The 22,974-nt window shown below is 42.0% G+C and overlaps 1 protein-coding gene across 2 annotated transcripts; it reads right to left on the reverse strand.

The window, feature by feature from the left end:
* Positions 1–76: 76 nt before the first annotated feature.
* Positions 77–22,756, reverse strand: MAML1 (mastermind like transcriptional coactivator 1). 2 transcript variants are annotated; one of them, XM_015641841.3, is made up of 5 exons: positions 21,949–22,756; positions 11,921–13,318; positions 9,677–9,937; positions 6,637–6,751; positions 77–4,454 (listed from the first exon to the last, which is right to left on the reverse strand). In XM_015641841.3, exons 1-5 carry the CDS (start codon positions 22,315–22,317, stop codon positions 3,463–3,465), a joined length of 3,135 nt encoding a protein of 1,044 aa, XP_015497327.1. In that variant the 5' UTR covers positions 22,318–22,756; the 3' UTR covers positions 77–3,462. The 2 variants fall into 2 exon arrangements, with proteins under 2 accessions (XP_015497327.1, XP_015497325.1); XM_015641839.3 differs by having other exon boundaries at positions 11,921–13,321.
* Positions 22,757–22,974: the final 218 nt, after the last annotated feature.

Below are 22,974 nucleotides of genomic sequence, written 5' to 3' on the forward strand. Positions count from 1 at the left end.
GAAGGAACCATCTCACTAGGAATGACAATGCTAAACTCTGCTCAGCTCACGCAAATGTATAAAGTCACACCATGTATATTTAATACACTAGCAAAATATTTATTTTATAATGATAAAACAGAAGTGAAGGATTTCTTTTTGGTGTGCACCAGTAATTGTAGTAAAAGAATAAGGGGATTAATGGACTCTTTATACATTTCAATGACAAAAATTCATAAAGGTTAGCATCAAATTCAACTGTTCTCCATTTACAAGCATAAAACTTACCATAATACCCCCCAAACACATATATAAAGAATTATAGTTTTAAAATCTATAAAAAGTAAAAAATATACAGTCAGAAGATCTAACTCTTATTCAATCTTTAATATAAAATTGTAAACATTTATTTACACAAAGGAAATGTGTATAACAAAATTTTGAGCACCCTTTTCAATTGGATTGTGGTTTTTGGAAGGCAGTGGATGTTGCACAGTGACACTCTCACCTTGCATGCCCAACCAAAACCGCAGTTTATAAATAAAGCCATGGGCGGCCGGCTGGGTTCAGTTCAGGGGAGATTGGTTTTATTGCTCTGAAGCTGCAGCAAATGGAAAGCCCGAGTGCAGACACAGCCAGTGACACGTTACAGGGCACCAGGGCAGAGCCCAGCCCTGCCCATGCACCCACGTACATCAAAACCGTATTTTCATTTCCATTGAACTGTTCCACCCTTGTTCCAGTGGCCCCGCGTTCCCAACGCTCCGACTGCGTTCTGTGCACAGGGACCAAAGCCAGAGCAGGGGCTGTTGGGATCCCATTCACACAGACACCAGTGGGCATTATAAGCCAGTTTGTCTAGAATCACACTTAATTTTACTCCAACAGTACCAGGAAAAGGCCCTGTCATCAAACCCAGATACCTTCCTGAACAAACCCTCTGGTCAAGCAGAGCAATATCCACCATAGCTTCCAGAAACAGTGGAGGAAAGAGCACACCTGCATTTTCCTGGACATTTTGCTGGATTGCCTTTTTGGTAGTAACAATGCAAACAGCAGATGTTCTTTTCCTCCAATTAAGAAATCACAACTGGATGGATTGTATTTTGACTTCTTCAGAACAAAGTCTGTGTGCAAAATCTACTGGAAAACAGAGCAGATTTCACCACAACCTAAACAGGGAGAAAGAAAAGCTGAATCCTACTACCCTGTTATTTCTGTCAAGTGTTTTTAAGGGGGAGAAAAAAAACAGTGACATGGAATGATGTCACTTGAAATTGAGGTCCCAAGCACCCCTGACAGGAAGGGAAGGCACACTGGTGCAAAGTTAACCCTTAAAATTAAAAAAAATAACAAACACTCCTTCCCCTGCCATTGCTAGTTTATATCTATACTTTTCTAATGACACTTACCTTGGACCAGTTTTTGGTTTAACTTAATAGTAAACCAAGCTCATTAGCTCTTTTCTTAGATTGCCAGTATGAGAAAAGCTAGCATCAGTTATTTGCATCTCAACTACTTATTCTAGAAAATATCAGAAGTGTCAACAACCAAAGTCACCAACACCTTCATCTTCCCATCCAAAGACAATCTTTACGTTATCTTTTCAAAAGCTCTATGAGGGATTAAGCCTGCCTCAGTGAAGTTTTATCCACTGTTCAAAGGTGGGACCCACTGATCAATGCACATCTTTCATCAACAGTTCAACATGATAAAACAGCAAATCTGATCAACAGAGCAGAATTCATCCACACTAGCTAAGTGTGCTGAATAAACCATGTTCCATGCATATTTGGAAAGGGTTAAAGTATTAGTGTTAAAAAAGCAGTTTTCAAAAGTGCAAATTGTCTCATAAAGGAGCTGCAGATACAGTAAAATATTTTCCTTCTTCGAAACCAATGATATCTTTCACTTCCCTTCACTCCCTCTGGAAAAAACCCTCTCACAATTCTGCAATGCAGAAACCTCCTGGAGAAGCCAGTCTGTGTTGAAGGAAATTGATTTTAAATCACAATGCTGGGTTTGGTTATAAAGTTTGGAGGAGTTTTCCAAGAAAGTGGATTTAGAAAGGGAAGAGGTATTTGTGCATTTAAAACAAAAGCTTTCAACTTTATTTTAATTTTAAAATAAATGTTAAGGCAAGGTGGTTTGTTGGTGGATAAGGGATTTTTTTTTTTTTTTGGTAGAGTAAGGACTTTAGAACATTGACTGTTCCCATTGTGGTTTTTGTCCTTTCTGGGACCAACCCCAACATATGGATAAGAGGTCTCCTTGGGCTGAGCTGAAGAACAGCATCTGCTTCAAGGGATATTAAAAAAGTAAATCCACCAGTCTATAGAAAGATTATCGAACTTGTAAGCCAGTATTCAAAAAACAAAGCATTTAAGGGGGAGACTTCCACGTTGGAGCAACCCTGATACAAGCATTCTTCCAGGCTGCCTGTGCTATTATTGCTAATAAGGACTTTCCACCTCCCAGCCAAATTCTTTTTTCCTCATTTTTATCCTGAAGTGACAAAGTCTTGTGCTCATTGCTAACTTCGGGGGGATGAACTGATCTCTAAGGTTAGTTTTACTTTTTACAACAAAGAAAACTAGATGAGCTGTCATGAAGCAAAGCCTTCATTTAAATACAACTACCTTTGGAAATAAGTTATGAAGAAACAGGTGCAAAGTAAATGGCTTTACAATTCATGTTAAACCTACTATAGTTTAAAAGTTCTCCCATAAGAAATTCCCCCTTTAAACACAGCAAGGTACAAGCCAAGAACTGTGCCTCTCTACAACAGAGTGCAAACTGCAGCTTAAAAGACTACAATCTATGAAGATGACTATCTAGACTAACTGGCCAGGTTTTAATACTTTCTCTCATCTATTACCAGCATCTAGAAATATTTACTGTGAAATATCACTTGCTTACTGAGAGTACAGGCACATGCTTCAGCAATGGGGAAAAAAAACAATTCCAAACATTTTGCAAGCATACTCAGGTGCATACAGCCTCTTCTCAAACAAAAATCAGAAGTTTGATGGACAGTACTATAACAGCATGTCAAGCTATGAACAAATAATTATTGCAAGTAATAGCTGCAGACTAAGCCCTAAACACAATTTGTGCAACTATTTGCATTCTTTCTGCACTATTTCTGTGGAATTTTTGTTTTGTTTTTAAATAATTAAAATATTTAGTCTTAGAACACTGCAAGTGAGATTTCTGGAAGGCTGGCTAGGACACAGTATTTTTTGACCTGTTCAAGTGTGTGACTCCTCAGAGACCGCAGACAAAGCGCACTCCTCCTGCAGACCTGCTTGGTGCGCTGTGACCACGTGTCAACACTCATTGAGAAGCAGCTCCAGTCTTTTTCCCAACCATTTACCTCTAATGCCTGCAAGTCTCCTCAATGCCACAGGTTTTTTGGTCCAAGAGTTGTTTATATCTCATGAAATAATTAAAAAAAGTAGAACCCCCACCCCCGGTCCCATTTTAATGAGTTCCTAACAACTCATCCAAATCGTTCATCCACTCCTCTGAAGTCCTGTTTTTCAGCAAAGAGTCTATCAGATCTGTGTCACCAGTTAAGTTCTGAAGTCCATTATTGCCTGACTGGCCGCTGTATGCGAAAGGCAGCTCCTGACTGGTCGTCCTCACAGGGTACCCTTGGCTACAGTGCAGGCTTCCTCTGTTGGGAATTTGCTGATTTGGGTTCTGGCTGAAAGCATTCAGGTCTGGAACAGTCTGGTTCAAGCCAGGCAAGACTTGCTGTGAGGGTAGCTGCTGCTGTGCGGGTGGGTTTGTCCGCGGCTGTGCTCCCAAAGAGGATGACAGCATCTGCCCAGAGACAGCAGCGTTCATCGAGGTCATGGGCCTGCTGGTGCTTAGGCTTACCTGAGGCATTCCCTGGGCAAACTGCTGGTTGGACATCTTTAGATGTGTTTGCTGCATGTGGAAAGAGGAGTTGGCAGTAAATGGTCCTAAGCCACTGTTTGCTTGTGTCTGGTTGTTAACATTAGGGATACCTTGGTGTTGCCAAGATGGATTTTGAGCCCCCATAGCAGCTGGTACTCTTGCCATCTGTGGTTTAGATAAGGTTGGATTCAGTGCACCTTTATTGTGCTGCTGAGAAATACTTGAGTTTGGTAGGGTGTTCTGCCCGTAGGCAGCGGGAACGGCAGCGCCCTGGCCCAAGCTGCCCTGTCTCTGCATCGGGGTCTGTCCATTGGCACTCGCAGTCGTGTGCTGAGGAACCATCTGGGTCATGCCAGGTGCCAGGTTGTACAGCCCCCCACGCTGCATGTTCTGCATGCTGGGGTACTGAGACACCCCCCGCTCCTGCTGGCTGGAGCCCGACTGCAGTGGAGCAACAGGAGCGTGTCCAGGTCCCATCTGAATCATGTTCTGGCTCTGAGCAAACATCCGGGGACTACCAGAGCTGGACTGTCCTAAATTACTGACCCCGGGCATGGCTGAAGATGACCCTGAAATACAAAGAAATATTTTGTACATTAAATACATCAAGTCCAACCTGAGCCAAGCCAGGCTTGTAGGCACAATAACCCAGAAGAGAGGTGCAGCTACATTTGTATAAACTGACCTCTGCAAGCAACACAGAGCAGCAATTTTTAATTAAAGACTATCAACTGTTGCGCCAGTTAGCACCTCCACCTTGATCTCGAACACAGATGTGCCAATGTCCTAAAAAAATCTGAATACCACTTCTAAGAGTTCAGCATCATTAATTTTAAAAAAAATTATGACTTTAAAGGCAGGACTCTGCTATTTCTTTGTGAACAAAGGTAAACATGTACTTTGAAGTGCATGCACAATTTACTAAGCCGTTAAAAAATCCCTCTTACTGCACACATACACACACTGTCAGTCATTCCAAAAACAAGACTGCATCTCTTATACAAATGCAGGGTTGCTAGCTCTGCATTTTCCCAATTCCAGGAACATCTTCTATTTATCTAATATAGAAATATCTAATTCAGAAATTTTTGGTCAAGTATCTTTTGGACTCCCACAGTGAAGTATTCACTATGTTAATATGCAGTGCTGATGGCGAAGCAAAGTGATTTGGAAAAATGTATTCTCAGCAAACCAAATACAGTCTTTTGTTATTGCAAATTCTGAGCTTAGAATTTCTTCTTGCAGAAGAAACAGCCCCCCATTTGAAGCAAAAAAAGTAGAAAAGCCCTGTAAAGTGTAGTGCATGTACCACCCCCCCTCCCCTTACAGTCAACCAGAGGAAACCTACCTACACTAATAATTTATCTACTTTCAAAACCAAAAGTAAGCTGAAGAATTTTTTCATATCTGATGATACTGAGGAATACTGGCTCTCCATTATTACTAATATTGTATTTTAATAAAAAAGTTAAAATTTAAATTTAGTTAAAAAAAACTAAATTCAAATAGAATTCAAATTATACTGAATTAATTATCAGCAAAGTACATCATGAAACATCAGTGTTGAGGGAATGGATGTGTGGGAGAAGAATCTTCCTGTGACAATATTTACAGTGAAGAGACAGCACATATATCAGGATTTAAGATGCAAAAAATAGTTACAATAATCATTACAAGGAAAAAACATTTTTAATAGTAATGAAATTACTATTAAAAAAATTATTGAAACCTACTCTATTCCTAACAGTTGTATGCCTATCTTTCTGTAGAAAAGTGGCAAGATAAAAAAAATATTTTAGTGCAATATCTGAAGGATGCCACTGATCCCTGTGTTAGCACACAGGGATGCCTTTTATATTGGCAGCAAGTATTTTCAGTTAAGTAACAAAACCCAGTTGTAGCTGCACTTGACACTGCAACAGGCATGAACACTGTCAGGCTGAGGGTATTGCATTTCCATTTGCATCTTTCCCCTACACTATTTATTTCTGCAGGAACATGGAGAGTAAGAAAACAAAACTAAGGGAAATTTTCTTGCACCCTATGTTTATGAGAGAGAAGTGGATTCTTGATGCCACATCAAGTAACAGCTTTTAAGGAAAAAGATGAGCTTTTATTGCTTCCTACTTCTTCTGCATTTTTGAAGCTATTCCAGCTGAACAGTTATATCACCTTTTAATAGAATTAATATACTACAGACATAATATGCTGCTTCTCATACAGAAAACCCCACACAGGACACTTAACATGTAATGAAGAGAATTCAAACTGCATTCCCTTTTAAAGGTAGCAGCGACAAAAACGTTAAGAGACTTTTAAACTCATCTTAGAGATGAGAGAAATAATACACCACTTATGTTTCTTTAATGAGGGCCTGTGATAGATACAGGCAGTAGTGATGTCAAACTTCAGAAAAAAACCCTCTTAATCTTGATATATCAAAGATAGAGAGAATTTCCAACCTGCACAATGAAACAGAAGTATTAAAAAGGCCTGCAGAACAATGAAATAGTTAATAATTTTACTCATTTCCCAAACAATATTAAGACTCAGATTAAGTTGTCCCAGATACCTGCAACCAGGGAAGCTGTTAATTTGCAACTGAATCAGAGTATAGGTCAAGAGCTTTTAACGCAGAGTGATGTGTAATAAATTAATTAAAAGCTATCCAATTCAGGAAATTTGAAGACACCTTGTTTTTCACTCCTTGGTATTTTCTCTGATATTATTTCAATTGCCATGTTTACTGACCTGTGAACTGTCCAACCTGTTGCTGGTATGGATTCTGTGGTTGATCCTGGTACTGAGGAGGAGGCCGTGTCAGATGCCGCTGCAGCTGCTGCTCCTGCTGCTGCCGCTGTTTCTCCTAAGAAAGGTCCAATGCAAGATAACTTGAAAACAGATCAAGCTTTTTCCAGGGGCTATCTTGGATAAAAACAAGCTGTCTGCATACTTCTATGCACACTTCTCCTGGTAATCAAAGGGGCTTCTGCATCCCTACAAGTCACTTCAGACTTTGTTCTCAAGGTTCAAACACAGTCAGTTTAATCTGGTAAGTGACAAGACCAGGATCTCAGAGACAACAGCATGCACTGCAAGAGCTACTGCTGTGCATGTCTGAAGCCTTTCAAAGGTTGAAAATCTGAGATGTTAGTCTCCTAATCAGTAACATAATCAACAGGCATTTTTAGCAACACTCTAAAGACAAAAAGATGTACAGGTACAAAAAGAGCAAAAGTGAGTGTATTAAAAAAAAAAAAAAAAGGTCACATTTACTTCTTTGGTCTTTATTTCCAAATCAATGTATTTTTAGACCCTTCTTTAAAAAGCAATAAAAGTGCAAATCAGAAATATCAAAAATTTAACACGTAAATATTTTCTAGTCCTTGTCTGCAAACATGAAAAGATACGTACAAATCCATATTCTCATATATCACTGCTTTTCCTGGAAGATTGTGGAAAATTGCAGAACTAAGTCCATAACAGAAGTCATACAAGTTCTGCAACCATTGTTTCAAATCACTTTCTTAGCAAGTCTTAGCACACTGATCAACTGAAACAAACCGTACTCATGACACAAAATAATTGTGCCTCTTTAAAATAAAAGTAGATTCAGCCCTTACCCATTTTATGATCAAACCATTTGAAAAATAAACCAAGCAAATTTTCTATTAGGAAACTTTGGAGGAAAATTAAAGTCTTGAGGGGAATGTAGATGTAGACAGTAGACTCAGATTTTGACAGTGTTAACAGCCAACTGGCTGCTTTTAAGGTATGAAACGCATCAGGCACAGCATTTCAGTCTCTTCTTCCTCAGATACCTTCACTCAGACTGAAACTCTGACATAACCCAGAAGTGATACAATGTACAACTACCTACTTATCCACAAAGTTCCACAGAGCATAGCAGGGGACAGAAATTCCCTTCCAAGAGTATTGGGGTAAAGACACAAGCCAGAAGCCTTTACAGAAGAGACCGGTGCAATGTAACAAACAGCAGATACACATCACTACCACCCTTCCCAAATGTCTCCAGCTGCGAAGCTGTTGAGACATGCACAGGAATGAAGAGGGCAGGCTGCTTGACAAGAGGACCTGCTGCTTGCAGGACCAGTCAGACCTGAAAGAGGCTGACCACGGAAGCCAACAAGAGATGCCACAGCTCTGAGAGAAACCAAAAACTGCACAACCTGGCTTGGGAAAAAAAAAAAGTAAAAAATATGCAGAATGCCAAGTGAAAAGACAAATTTATAGCGGCAGGGAATGGCACTGGAGCTACCTGAAACTGCAAGTCTCCTGCAAAGTAGACATCAGCAGATTCAGAAATCTTCTTGTAAAACTGCATCCAGTATCATGAGTATCCAAAGAAATAAATATCAAATTGGAATGCTAACAAGACCTAGCTTGACTAGGCAGCACAAGGCAAATAAATGTGGCAAATGCAGTATCTCTAAAGCTGTTCAGCTTCAAGGCAAAGCCACTCATTATTTGGGTCCAGAGTCCCAGTAACACTATAGAAAAATGGCAATTACAGAAGGTAATTGTAGTTACCATAAATAGGACATGAATTAATTATTTTCATGATACTGGTATTTACTGCAGCAACATGTGCTGGCAAAGCAGAAGCAAATAGATAGGAAAAAAATATATCAGTACTGTGTTTGTAATATGCTACTTATCACCTCCCCACTGTTCAGAGAGATCTGACACCTGTTAGGTCCATTGTTGTCCTAAGGAAACCTACTGGGCCACAGCTCTAAGAGCTCTAACAAAGCTCTAACAATCACCATCCACCAGACATGCAAAAGCACAAGCAGATCACACCCCGTATTTCCTTTATCCCCACCTGCTCTCAAAGAATACCTGTTTTGTTAACACTTTGGAGAGTAATGATTACTCATCTTTGACATTTGATATTAATATACAAGTCACCAAAGACTGATTGATTTATTAAAAATTATTCTAAGCTTACAAATCACATAACTCATAGAGAAGATGTGATTTTATTGATGATTTGAGCATTTTCTTTCAGTCTTTAATAATGTAATTCCCCCACAGTATTCCCTTAGTCCAAATTGTTTTAACCCAAATTTTAAAAACATATCTTTACCAACACTCATACACTGCCAACCACATTACTATGTTTTGTCTACACTGGCTCCAAAACTGAGGGTGTTTTTCTGTCACCTCTATTGAGATCTGAATTTTATTAGAATGCCTCTAGGTGATATAAGAGCCATTGGTTAGGACTTGTCACAACCATAGCTCCACAATCCTGCATATTCTACTACAACCTTCCCCACAAAATGGGCTTTCATACATTTTCAGTTCAGAGGAGACTGTATCATTTCATCCTTTCTTAAAGCAGCTGATTCAGGGAGACCTTAAAGCACTTTTCAGTACCTAAAGGGGGTTTACAAAAAGGCTGAAGGGGGAAGGTGTCTCAAAAAGGTATGAAGTGATAGAGCAAGGGGGAATCCAAGATCTCCATCTGGAGGAGGTTAGGTTCAGATTTGATATTAGGAAGAAAGTATTTACTGTGAGTGTGGTGAGGCATTGGAACAGATTGCCCAGAGAAGCTGTGCCTGCCCCATCCCTGGAAATGGTTGGATGGAGCTTGGAGCAGCCTGGTCTAGTGGAAGGTGTCCCTGCCCAAGGCAGAGGAGTTGGAACTGAGATGATTTTGAAGGTCCCTCCCAACCAAACTATTCTCTGATTCTAAAACATCAAATGCTATTTCATGCACCAAAGCAAAGAAGCACAAATAAAAAAAAAAGCTGGCCCCTCTCACCTGCTCTGCCAGCAAATGCTGCTGCCTCTGTTCCATTAGGAACTGCTGCTTCTGTTGCTCCATGAGTAAGTGCTTTTGTTGCTGCTCTCTCTGCTTCTGCTGGTCCATCAGCATTTGGTGCTGCTTCATCACTGCTGCCTGCTGCTGATAAGCTGAGTTGTTGTGGTTACCTGCCATGGAGACATTTGGAGCCTGTGCACCCACCCCAGGGCCCGGGACAGAAACAGGAACACGAGCAACAGTAGGAGCAGGGCTCTGATCCTGTAGAACATAAGAAAAACGAAAAAAGTTACAGAAATGCAGTAACTTCTTCACCTGTGAAGCTTCTTATGTAAGTTCAGCTAATTAAAGACAGCCAAACACCCATCCACACAGTGCCAGACATAGAACTGCCTGTTAGGAGTTAGGGTCAGAAGCTCCACAAAGTTTAGGAATATGGGGTTTAACTTGAGTCTCAAAGTACTTCCTAACTGCCAGCTCAAAGAGGCGAGCATAGCTCTTGTGCTTTTTTTCAGGTAGCTACAAACTGTACTTCAAACACCCCAGATTCAGTATATTTTGGTAGCAGTTTTTCAAACACTACATGTTATATTTTCATTATTCAAACCATTTATTTAAATCCTGCCTGTTCTGTCAACATTTAATTCTGCAGGTGTTTGTGTCTCCCATCCTAAAGTTGCTTTTTTTTAATATCAGAGAATTTACTATTTGCAGGTGAAGAGAAGGCTTCCACTGGTCAAAATGGGTCTTAAGGTATTTTTCCAGCAATCCAACCATCACCATACACTACTAGAGGTAAGTCTGATGTTATTAGTTTTTCTTGAATCTGCAATTTTTGGCATTTTTATGAGACTGGAACTTGGGATAAGCAAACATAACATGGAACAATTATCATTCAAGATCTGATACTGCCCTCTTAGTACCAGCAAATGCCTTTGAAATTTGACAGTTTTCATAATTTTAAAGCACAGTTCAGCCTCATCTCTAATTACACAAACAAATGTTATATTCAAGTTAAACATTCAGCTAATGGGTTCGGCTGTTGGTTCTCACTTTGCAGTTTCATAAGGAATCACGAGCCAAATATAAGGAATGCTGTGCAAAGTTTTTGTGTGCAAGCTTTTGAGAAATTCTCCCAAAGCTTTCATCAGTATTTCTGTTAGTTCAGTGTGGCAGTGTAGATGCGGTCACCCTCATGTTTTTCATTGGGAGAGATGCAACACACAATCGTCTCTATCCTTCTTTTTCCATCAAAATGCTGTTAGACTGTTACTTCTACCAGCTTTCAAAGACTTTCATTTTTTTATGAAGCACCCATTGATCTCATATTTCTGTTTGTACACCGGTGTGGTCTTTACCACAGACTAATCAGAGCTTTTTCACAAGTTTTCTGTTTTGTTGAGGGAACATGACTAGAGTTGGATCTCAAACAGCTTTTGGTGGAGGAACTTTAATCTTTGCAACAAATACCTTTTTTTTCAACAAGCCCTCTTATACATACATTGCAGGTACATGTTACAGAATCCCAATGAGTCTACAGTTCCACCCACTACAGAAATTTTCACCTGCAGCATACCTGTAGTAACAGTTCTATACAAGGCAAAGGAACAGCATCTGGAATTTTCTGTTACAGGAAAACCTGAAGCATATGCTTCAAGCAAACAAACATTACCATTATTCATTCTTAATGATATATTTCTCTCCTAAGCCATGCTTCCCCAATGCCCAGAGACTTAACCAATAAAAATCCATAGAACTGAAAGGCTCCATGGAACACCCAAGAAATCAGGAATGCAGCCCCCACTTCCACCTCTCTGCAAAAGTAGGTCTTTTAATAGTAAGCCAACTCTGACACAAGTTGGGACTAAAAACAAGGTAAAGAAATCAAAGCTTCTTTGAGAACACTGTGTAACAGTACAGTTTTATATGAGTTATTTTAGTCAAAAGTTTACAAAGCATCTATTTATCTTTGTAAGTAGAAGCTTCTGTGAAGCACGACATAATTTGTTGCCCACAAAGTATATTAAGCTGGAAATCACATGTTACATGACCTAGAACCCTGTATTAAAAACTGTCCCCAGTGGAAAAAACCTCATGATTGTTGTCTAAGATTCTTGTACATAAGATTTTTCTCTCTAAAATCAATGAAAACATTTGAAACTATACCAAGGAATCTGCACTCCAGCCTTACCTACCCAACAACCTTAAAACTGCTACTGAGCAAAGGTAATTCAGGACATTCACCTGACCATGTGGCAGCCGGTAGGCAATGTTTCCAGACTTGGGTTTCAGCAGGATCATCCCATTTTGGTCATCACCTACATGGGACAGTGGTGGCTGCTGGCGCTGCTGGATGTATGCCAGCATAGGAGTCTTGTTCTGCCCAGGCACTGCCACCCCCTGCTCACATTCTGCTTTGTAATGGGAAAGAGGTTTGGTGTTCCCATAGTCTAGTATAGAGCCTTGACTATTCACAGGGTTCTGGTTCAAGCTGTTTTGCTGATGACCCAAAATGTTCACGTGATAATTGCCTCCAGCTCTCGGTGAGCTTTTATTTCCCAAATTAGGCATCATGAGTTTCTGACTGTTGAAGTCTGGCTGATAAACCGATGGGCTAGTAGGATTTTCCATGGTATATGGGACTGCCAGTGGACTATGGGAAGACCCAGACTGTTGCCACGTTGACATCTGATTTGTTTGGTGGACTTGAGAAGCTTGTTGCTGGGTCTGCAGCATCTGATCTCTCTTCTGCTTGGCAGCAATCTGCTGAAGTTGATGAGCAGAAGACATTTCTTTGGCACTTCCTGCACACTTCCCAGGTAACAACACAGGCCTCTGGACGTTCTGAGAGTGGTTTGATGCCTGCATCATGGGCTGATTAGGATTTTCAGTCATTGACTGACTGGAAGACTGGAACATAGCCTGAGAACTACCAACCGTTGTAGAAGCGGCACTTACAGGTACAGAAGCAGCGCCAATAAATGCTGAACCTGAAGAAGTGGATCTAACCTGGGTAGATCCCAGCTGTTCTTGTTCAAAGGGTGCTGGGGAAAACTCAGTCTTTATATTAATATCTTGTGGCAATGGAGTCTGTGCAGCTGAATTTGAAGAATCTGCATCTTTTTTGTCTTCAAAGTCGTCATTAAAGAGATCCTTCATATCTTCATCGGGCACTGATCTATTGAGCTCCTCAATAAGTTCCTTCCATTCTTGCTCATTTAGATTAAGATCAGGCATCAGGTTATTCTGAGATATAGAACCCCCTGCTACAGGATTCATACAGGGAAGCTCATCTACAGGCTCCTGCTTCAGCTCTTTGTTCAAACTCAAAGGAAATGAATCATCAGCATCACCACCTCCATTCAACTGCAGGCTGGAATCTGGAAGACACTTCTTGCTGATGCCATCAAGCCCCATTGGATGCTTCCCATTAAGTTGTAAGGTATCACCAGTAGCAGATTTCTTGTCAAGATGATGGAGTGGAGACACAGGGGGCATTCCATTGGAAGAACCACTCACTCCCAAACCATCCTCACGACGCAGTTTCTTGGACACAGAAAACACATCACCATAGCCATTCTGCTGGTCTCCATTCTGAGGGGAAGCAGCACTATCAAGCTTTCTTTTCACAGTCTCATGGAGCTGCTGAAAAAGAAGAGGAATATTTTAGTTGTGTAGTATTATGCTACACAGATCTGGACTTTTTATTTCTTACCAGAACATTGTCTTGCTCTGAATAAAACATTTCAGAAAAAAAATCAAAGGCTGCACCTTTGTTTTGGTAACATTTTGTCTTACAAGTCAGCACATGAGATTACTTCCTCACTACAGTCTCTTAGGGAAATTTTTCAAAAAACATGTACTACTTCAAACAGAGACCCCCTCCTTCACATGAAGCTAAAAGCTGCCAGACACTCTGGCAACAACAAAAAGTTGAAAAATGGCTGTGAACTGGAATATGTTGTGATTTTTCCTATTCAAAATGAGAAAAATTTTAAAGAATGTTAAGAATCAAATTTTAAGAATAAAAACCTGTATTTATCTATGTACACACACAGTATAATTGTTCCATGAAGTTGATTGATAAAATTCTCATATTTAAATACTTATAAAGCAGTCTCACATTTAAATATTTAGAAAAAACAAGTAATTCTCTTGTGATAATAACTTTTAGAGAAGAACTATGTATATAAATTTTGTACACAATCACACTTTTGGCACTGAAGCAAAACCAATTTGTCACTTAGCGACCACTGCTTCACACTTGTGGAAAATGCAATTCAGAGTTCAGCCAGTTCTATCACAGCAGAGCAAGCTCATTCCTTTTCTCCTTTCTCCTGAAGTATTTGCAGCTGCTCTGACCACCAGAGCCCCAAGCAGCTCCCCAGTTGGCTTTTCACAGATGGCAAAGGCACAGATTCTCTTTCTCGTGGTGCCACCTAGAAGCAACCAGCAGCTACAGCAGCAGCCTCACAGCCAGAGAGCCTTTGTTCAACAACTTCTTCCTGCCAGCATTCTTGCAAATATAAAGTTCTTTCTATTGACCTCAAAAGCATTTGAAAACAGAATTTTTGCACACATCAAAGGTGACTATAAACTTTTCCTTCCCTCAGGAGCATTCTGTAAAAATTCTGAGCTTTGTTGGTGCTGGAACGCTCCACCAACGCAGACAAACCTGCAGGGCAGAGACACTGCTCCAACAGCATAAGGAGCTTGAAGGGGGAACTGCCATCAGCTCCTGACCTGGGTGAGACACCCTGGTACATCTCAGCAGGACACCCGACAGGATTCCCCACCAAGAGCCACCCATCTGAGGTGTGGGGTCACTGAACAACAGCCCTCTCAGATGGCAGGAAGCAGCTCATTAAACAAACCTCAAGACAAGCATGGTTCTTTTCATATTACCTGCAGTCTTCACAAGGCAGTCCACTAACCCCTGGGGAAAACTCTCATCCAAGGAAAAACAGGAAACCTCAAGATCTCATCATTCAAGCAAGAGGCTGTATGTAGGGCCAGCATAAATTATCAGAAGAACACACTTGCCTGAGCAACAGCATTCTTTGATTTACAGACAGAAGGACTGGATCACAGTTAATTGTTTCTGGTTGTTTTTTTTTGAACTGTCTACAGTGAACTGATCTCTGGAGGGAATGAAACTCCAGACCACCATCTGTTTAATTCCTGCAGAGGTAACAGCTAAAAAAAACCCACTATTTTTTTAATGCTTGCATAGGTAACAGCAAAACCTTATTTTTATCTGAGAGACAGACACCAGCTTCCCTGGAGACTGTGCTCTTCTAGATAGTTCATGGAAATAGCAGCAGAGTAGCAAGATCAGCAGAAGACTGAATAGGGTGAGGTGAGGTGTACATTTGGAGAGGAGGCTGGAACTTGAAATCTCTTAATCTGAACATCAGGTCTTCAGCTTGGAGTAGCAGCTCTCTAGTGAATTTTTCAAATACCAACTTGAAAGAATAATGGAAATTTACTTTTTTGTAAAAAGGCAAAACATCAGAGAGCAGAAAAGCTCAACCCCATCACAACATTTGGCTTTCAGCATTTCCCATTGTTTACTTCATACTCCCACTGGGAAAACTGAAGCTCAAGGTGGATGAGTAACTTGCCCAAGGTTACATGATGAGTCAAATTACTCAAAGTTCGGGAATGGATCCTCCTTAATTCCGAAGTTAGGGAAAAAACCCACTCCCTGAAAACTTACATCAAAATAATAACTTTTTTTTTTTGTGAGCTACACTCACTGCAGTCTAGAAAAAGATATAGACCCCTAATATGCAGCACAGGAACTCTCATATCTCTATGGGTTTTAACAGTCATAACACTCAGATATCTGATCCTTGTAGACATTTTGACTGTAAGTTGCTCGAGACAAAATCCTCCTTTCACCTAAAACTGTATTCCTTTGGCAAAAAAAGGGATTAAGTTCCTCCCCAGTTTGTCTGTGTCTATCCAAATAATCTGGTCTGAGGGGGAAAATAACAAGCTGCATGTGAGATACAAGTCAGACTGCAAGCTATCTACATATCAAGCTTCTCCAAGAGAGTTCTCAAGGCAAGAAAAACCTGTTCTCTTCTGCCAAAACTAAGGGAAAAAAACCAACCAAGACAAGGATGAAGTAAAGCATAGCTTGCTACTCACTAAGACAACCTCTTCAGCTTTAATTTTCTTGCATTACCATCCTGTAAGGCACAGTGTTCCTCCAGTACGCTGTCCATGGTCTCCTTAGCAGAATCAATCAACTTTATTTGTAACACTGAGCCAATCATTTCCACTGTAACAAGATCAGATACAGAAGTGTCTTCTCATTTTCTCAGCCTATTCAATTTTTCAACAAAAGATGAACTTCTGAGATCACTGCTATCTAGCTATGCCTAAAAATATCATCCCAAAACCATTTATCTGAAGTATTTATACCAATATAGGAACAAGTGCAAGGCAGAGGATGTGAGCTGGCTTCAGTCCTTTGGCCCAGGACACAACAGAGAATTTGTCAAAGAGCCACTGAGGGGGCCACAGGCTGCACCTCCTCCACATCACATCACCTGAGCTGCATTTTATTCACGTGAGCAGAACACACAGTCCTCAGTGTGGTCATAAACACTTCCTTGGCAGGAGCACACATGCCCAACTGTGCATTCCTCATGCACAGAACACAAGCTGACAAAACCCAGGTGCCATCCATGACAACAAAAGGTGTCCAGCACAGCAGCCTCTGGCCCTGTAACTCACTCTGACAAGGACTCAGGCTGCAATGCCAGAGATGGATGCATGCCCAGGCCAATGACAAAGCTTCCAGCAGAAAATGGAGAGCACACAAAGCATTTTGAGATATTCAATCTCTGTCTTAAACCCACCAGTTTTACCACAATGATGCTCAGCCCTCCTGTGGTCTCACTGAAAGGGCAAATTGACTGACTTTGTAAAAGCTGTCCAAAAACTATTACAGAAGCCAAACAAGAAGCCAGAAAAGCTTGAAAACTTAATATATTGCTTGTCTGTTAGCACTGGCAGAGTTCAAAACTTCAGAGGCCAGTGCTCTCTTACTGCTTTGGTGGGAAGGGGCATGAATCACTGATCAAAACAGTGGTACAAGGTTGTTCTGATTAGCTTTGTTGGGCTTTTTGTTCGGGTTTTTTTGTTTGTTTGGAGTTGGCTATTTTGGTGTGGACTTAATATCTGAAACTAGATTTAGATAATCATCTGAAACCAATGACATTTCAATGTGTTAGAACTTAACAGGCATGAAAATTAGTTCACACTGTTTGCTTGAAAGCAAGAAACCCTTTACCATGAAGCACAGCTAAACTGAAGACAGTCAGCTAAAGTCCTTTTGCAAAAATCCAGTACTTTGCTATATTTTGAGTCCTGTGAAGATGGAAAATACATACATATGTATAAAAACACAAACTGTATGCAGGTTTCATTAAAAAAACCCCAACAAACCACCTTGTGAACATGGCAGAAAATTCTCAAAAACCCAGTACTAATACTGTGCCTTTAAGGCTCTGTATAATGTTCTTATTTAGCTTTTTAAAGCATCTATATAATAGAGATTTAAATATTCTTACAGGATTCAATAGAGCTTTAATTTTTTGTATTTTATTTCAAATTAGTTTACCATTTCAATGTCTGAATTAAGTCTACAAGCATTTGCCCTGATATATCAGCAAGAGAAACATAATGCTGGATATTTTCAAAGAAGAAATGCCATATTAGACTATAAGCATAATAAAAGCCTAGTTCCAATATGGCTCCTAGCATTCTCACCCAGAAGGGGAAGCCAAATCAGAAAACATCCATTTTTCTGCCATAGAAGTGGCAGTATTGCAGCACAGATAAAGCTCCAATGTGCCAGAGTTCACAGGAGGTGCTCTACAGACACTGATTCTCCTCTCCTGTCTCGCCAAGAACAGCAGCAACAAAGATGACAACTCCTTAAGCTGGAATAACAGTGCAAATACCAGACATTGTAGTGTATGAATTTTGGATAGAAAACATAACATTTCGACTACACACCATAGTAAGAACTCCCCCTTTACTGTGCATCTACCCTCAGCTTCCAAAGTTGCATTCCCCCTGCAAGGAAAGCATTTTATTACCCAATGTGCTCCTGCATTCCACCGTGCTGTCAGAACTAAACTGCTGGACTCATTTTAATTTTTACTTTAATTCCAGCAGACTTTTGTATTTGGGTGACTGCCTGCTGGAGTGAAGAAGGGCTGTGGATAGGCATGTCTATAAATATCCCAAGCCTGCATTAGTCACAAGGGGCAGCTTCTGCTACAGGAATTGTTCTGCTGAATCAAAAAAACTCCTGTGCCTTCAGCTGCAATGCCGGATCCTCCACCTCACTTGAACTTAAACAGCAGCAGCAGCTCTGTCACTCCCAGATCCTTACAACTTAGGAAGCATCACTGCATATCTAACTAATCTAGCAAGGGAAATGTTTCAAACATAAAACAATACCTCACAGAGAATTAAAAGGAGACAAAGAAAAACCTGTCTGAGTTGTTGGGCAACAAACTATCAGACTTGTCAGCGAAAACAAACAATGGTGGCAAGACTACACTTTACCATAGCTATATATAAATAACATGTAAATAATTTGCTATTTTTGTGGTAAAACATAATTTCACAATTTAACACTCTTATACCACAGCTTACAGAAAAACGAGGTCTTCTGAACTGCTAGAGTACCAGCCTGAGCTTCGTTAGAGGAACATCATTAACACTTGTCAGTACATTATGGACAGTCTATTCCTTTTAATTTATTACTTTAAGTGTTTCAGCGAAGAAACACTGCATTGCTGTCCTTGGACTTAAATTTAGTTTAAAACCCTTTACTTGGTGCCTTTGCTTAATTTAGTATTTAACTAATATTAATGTAAAACATCTATCACTCCCAAATAAATGCTGCTCTTCAGCTTTAACACAAACCATTCTCAAGACGGGCCACTGACTAGACCTTCTGTGCTCATTCCAGAAATACTGTTTGTGGTTTTGTGGCAGTCCTAGACAAAGCAAGCTCTCTGCACAACAACTGCTCTCAGGTGGGGAAAAAAACCCAGCAAGAAACAGGGAGCAGCTCTCCTTCCAAGACACCACATCATAAAACAAGGAGTGGAGGTGAAAATCCAGATCTTGCCATTCTCCTCATCCACATGTCAATGAAACACCTTCTGCTCAGCTCAGCCATACATTGCCTCATAGTCTATCACAGAAATGTAAGGAAGCCAACCTTTCTCTTGCAGAGAATTTAAACAGCATTATTGGATGAACTTTCATGTATCAGAACCTGGCACAGAAAAAAAATCTTCTAGGAAACAAGCCCCATATCTTCCCAACTTCCCCGTTTCTCAAAAATGTAAGATTAGCACAGCAAACATATTATCCAAACATCAAGCATCTTCTACTTTGAACACAGCCTTAATAATGTCATGTTAAACAACAGAAATGGGAAGCAGATGCCAACATTTGGATTTCCCATTAAATAGTGATCTGGAAGTTTTTTTAGAAATACGAAGCTAGAAGGTTTTTCAACATTTTCCTCAAATGAAGGACAGGTCTACATGATGCACAAATAATACAAGGTATTTCTGTATCAATACTCATTCTGTATTCTCAGTTTCTGTAAGCAAGATCCATCCAACTTCAGGATGGAAAGACTAATGGAAGAGAAAATATCTGATTTTGTCCACATAACAAGTTACAGGAGACACTAAGGAGGAAGTGGTGGTACCAACCCTGTTCCCTGTGACCACTGTGGATTTACAGAAGGTGTTCTGCAGCACAGCACCTGACAGTGCCCGCACTGTCAAGACTTGGGGCAAAGCAGCTTCATGTCCTACTACTACAAGACCTCACAAAAGCCTTCACCATTACATGAACTGTTCTCTCCTTCAGGGACCAAAATAAATGCTTCATTAATGGTCAACATAGAGTACTGATTTCCAAAAGCAGATTCATAGGCAGCTTCACAGAAAAATCTGGACTGTTACAGCAGCAACTGCTGATATAATGCATGTTGCACTGAGCTAGCAGCATTCTTTGGAAAGGAATGTGTCCAGGATGTTTTAAAAGATAATTCTGGTGTTCATCCAAACTTTACTGAACACTGGAAATCAAGCCCACGTCTTTCCCAGTCGAAGTACATGCTTGGTCTTTATAATGGCCAACATGACGGGCAGAGGTAAAGTACCAACCTAGAGAGGGACCTTTTGGGCCAGAGGAATTAAATTAGCAGCAGAGGTGTTGTTGTTGTTGTTGTGTTTTTTTCCAAGACTTGAATTACTAAGCAAACCAACTTTATACCCCAGTAACGAGGTGATGAATCAGCAGCTGCAATTAAGCTCACAGTCATGGATCCTAGGAAAGAAACAGCAGGCCAGCAGAGGAAGAGTCATTCATACACTAAAGCCCTCTTCTGTTGTGTAAATTGGCCACTGGCAGCAGCTTCCTGTACAAGGGCTTCCCCAGATGTGCAGTGCACTTCAGAACCTGCTGCTGTTGAGAGCTCTCATTATAATGGATGCTAATTAGATCAAATCCACATCCAAAGTGATTTAAGAGAAACAACACCAATGAATTAGACATCTTTCTTTTAGAAGATCAATATGAAGTCGTGTGGTGGCAGTTTAAGCAACAGGATTTGACATGCTAAAAAGCCCTGAGTGTAATTAAAATACACATTATTATGGGGTAGAGCTCCATATGCAAAAAGCCTGAGAGCCCAGCAGGAAATAAACAGAACCCCCACCAAGATTTTAGATAATAAAAAACAAGTTTGAGCAATTTTTGTTTTTACACAAGTTTACATTCAAGATCAGTCTGCTAAACAACAGCTAACTGTAAAATTTTGTAGAATCAGTTTCAGGAATGCACAAGGTTTCCTCTCTTCCTCAAGTACCCTTCTGTAGCAGTCCTCTGAAGTGCTCTAATTGTGTCACAAGGACCTCAGTCTTCTTAAGAGTCAGCAAGTCCTCGAATCTCATACGTGTATTAACAAAAACAGAAACAATTCAGGTAAGTAACACTTTCAGTTCATCTTGTAAATACTACAGACTGCACCCAGGCTGCCTAGTGCTGGTCACAGTAAAGATGACATTGATAAACCCTGTGTTTCAATATTTCACATTATGTCCTGGACATAATAATCTATCTAAGTGATAGAGCTTATTGTATACTCAAGTATACAATAAGCTCTATCGAGATTCTATTTTAAAAATAGGTCCAAGACAGAGAGAAGTATATCCTTCTTCCTTTCTAATCCAATGAAATATACAGAGCACCCTGAAAATATTATTTATTCTATATATTAACCTGGAAATATCTCAGTTTAATCCAGTGTCCCCTTTTAAAGGCACTCAGAGTAGTACTGAATCATTTTCATGCAGGCCACCATTTAAAAATACCTGGTTTTAAGGCAGACAGGTATTAGGACAGGCATCCTTTAAGAGGTTATCCTACTAACCTACATTACTGACACATTAGCACATGGCAGTATATTTAAAGGGCCCAGAATAAGTTAAGCAATAGCTATCTTGATATACAAACAGGGCCATGTGAATATGTCCCGACAACCAGAAATGCTAGAGAAGCCAGAGAAACATTAAGATTTTGAGCTAAGCCAGTTTTTAATGGGTGGAGTGGGATTCTCATAGTGTTCACACCCACTAGAGTGAGTGGCAAACAAGCAGCTGCCTTTCCACTGAAATTCTTTCCAATATGTACCAGAACTAACAGACACATTGTCTTAAAACATCCCCCCCAGTAATAAGCGTATTCTTATCAAATGACTCCACAAAACCCTAACACCCCAAATTAAAGACTTAAGCAAACAAACAAAAAATCCAAAGGCATCGCAGTATTAATGTCCTTCTGACAGTTTCTGTAGGGGTATTTTAGGTGAATTAGCCAGAAATATGATTCACAAAATACTCTGAATGATTTAAGCATCACAGAAATCCTGCCACTATCCCTACCCCACCATGCCGCAGTTTTTATGTACTCTTCCAGCGTGCAGAGGTGACGAGCGAAAACAAAACAGCCCATATCGCCTGCGAAGTTGTAACACAGCAGACAGGGTACTCTGCAAAGCAGCCCCAAGCCCAGCCCTCGCACCGCAGGCCCCCACACCAGCCGCGACAGCCCGTTTTCCTTCCCCCGTCCAGCTCCAGACGAGAGGTGCCGGTGCCAGCCGGGCACGACCGCCGGTCCCTCCCCGGCCCCAGCACCCGGCCCCGGGCGGCGCTTACCGCGATCAGGGCGCTGCTGCGGCCGTGCTGCTGCTCTCCGCTCGCCGCCTCGCCGTCCAGCCCGTTGGCTCCGCTCCTCTCGGCGCTCCCCGCGGCGGCGACGGGCGGAGGGGGCGCGGGCGGCGGCGGCGCCGGGGGCGGCTGCCGGTGTTTGCCGGCCCGCTTGGCCTTGGCCTGCAGGCAGCGCTGGTGCAGGGCGAAGGTTTGCTGGCGCTCTAGCTCCAGCCGCTCCGGAGACACGGCCTGGTAGCGGGATTCGCAGGCGCTGTGGTGCCGCCGGCAGAGCTCGATGCGCCGGCGGAGCCGCTCCATCACCGCGCTGTGCCGCGGCACCACGAACTCCGCCATGGGGCAGGGGGGCAGCACCATGGGCCGGACGGCGAAGGGGCGGCCGCCGCCGCTCTACCGGCTGCTCGCTCCGGCGCCCGCCATGGCAGGGCCTCCGCCGCCCCTCCCGCCGGCCTTACCTGCGCTCCCCGCCGGGATCGCCCCGGGTCTTTCCACCACCCGGCCCGGCGCCCGCTCCTCTCCCCCCCGCCCCACTTCCTCCTTCTGCCCCGAGCCCGGCGCCGCTCCGCTGCCCTGCTCTCCCTCAGCCCTGCCCGCCCCGAGAGGCCCGGCGGAACCCTCCGCGCTCCCTCCGCCGCCGCCCTCAGGCGCGGGCCGGCCCGGACCCCCGGCCCCCCATTGTTGTCCGCGCCGCCGCCATCTTGAAATTGTTTTTCCCCTCCAGAGCCGAGTTGAGAATAAATGGGCGGAGCTTCCTGGGTGGGGGGTACGTCACGGCGCGCGGCGCGTCACGAGCCGTGACCGACGCCCCTCCCGGCCAATAGGAGGGAGCGGAGGCGCGAATTAAGCAGCGGAGGCGAGCTGGAGGCGGCGCTCGGCGCGGTTTAAAGGAACAGGTAGGGGAGGGGCGGGGCGATCGCGGCACAACCAATCAGAATAGCAGGAAGGCGGAGCCGCGGGTGATTGACAGGGAGGGGCGGGCAGCAGGAGCGCCCCGGGCACCGCTCTAGACACCGC

The sequence above is a fragment of the Parus major genome, chromosome 13 (genome assembly GCF_001522545.3).
Source record: "Parus major isolate Abel chromosome 13, Parus_major1.1, whole genome shotgun sequence".
Lineage (NCBI taxonomy): Eukaryota > Metazoa > Chordata > Aves > Passeriformes > Paridae > Parus > Parus major.

Bases quoted from the DNA above. Each gene is read 5' to 3' on its own strand.
- MAML1 (XM_015641839.3), bottom strand. From the start codon at position 22,317: ATGGTGCTGCCCCCCTGCCCCATGGCGGAGTTCGTGGTGCCGCGGCAC. The intron at 13,322-21,948 runs GTAAGCGCCGCC...CTTCTTTTTCAG, and splicing joins GCAGCAGCGCCCTGATCGCG to CAGCTCCATGAGACTGTGAA. The intron at 6,752-9,676 runs GTGAGAGGGGCC...GACCTTTCTTAG, and splicing joins AGCATTTGCTGGCAGAGCAG to GAGAAACAGCGGCAGCAGCA.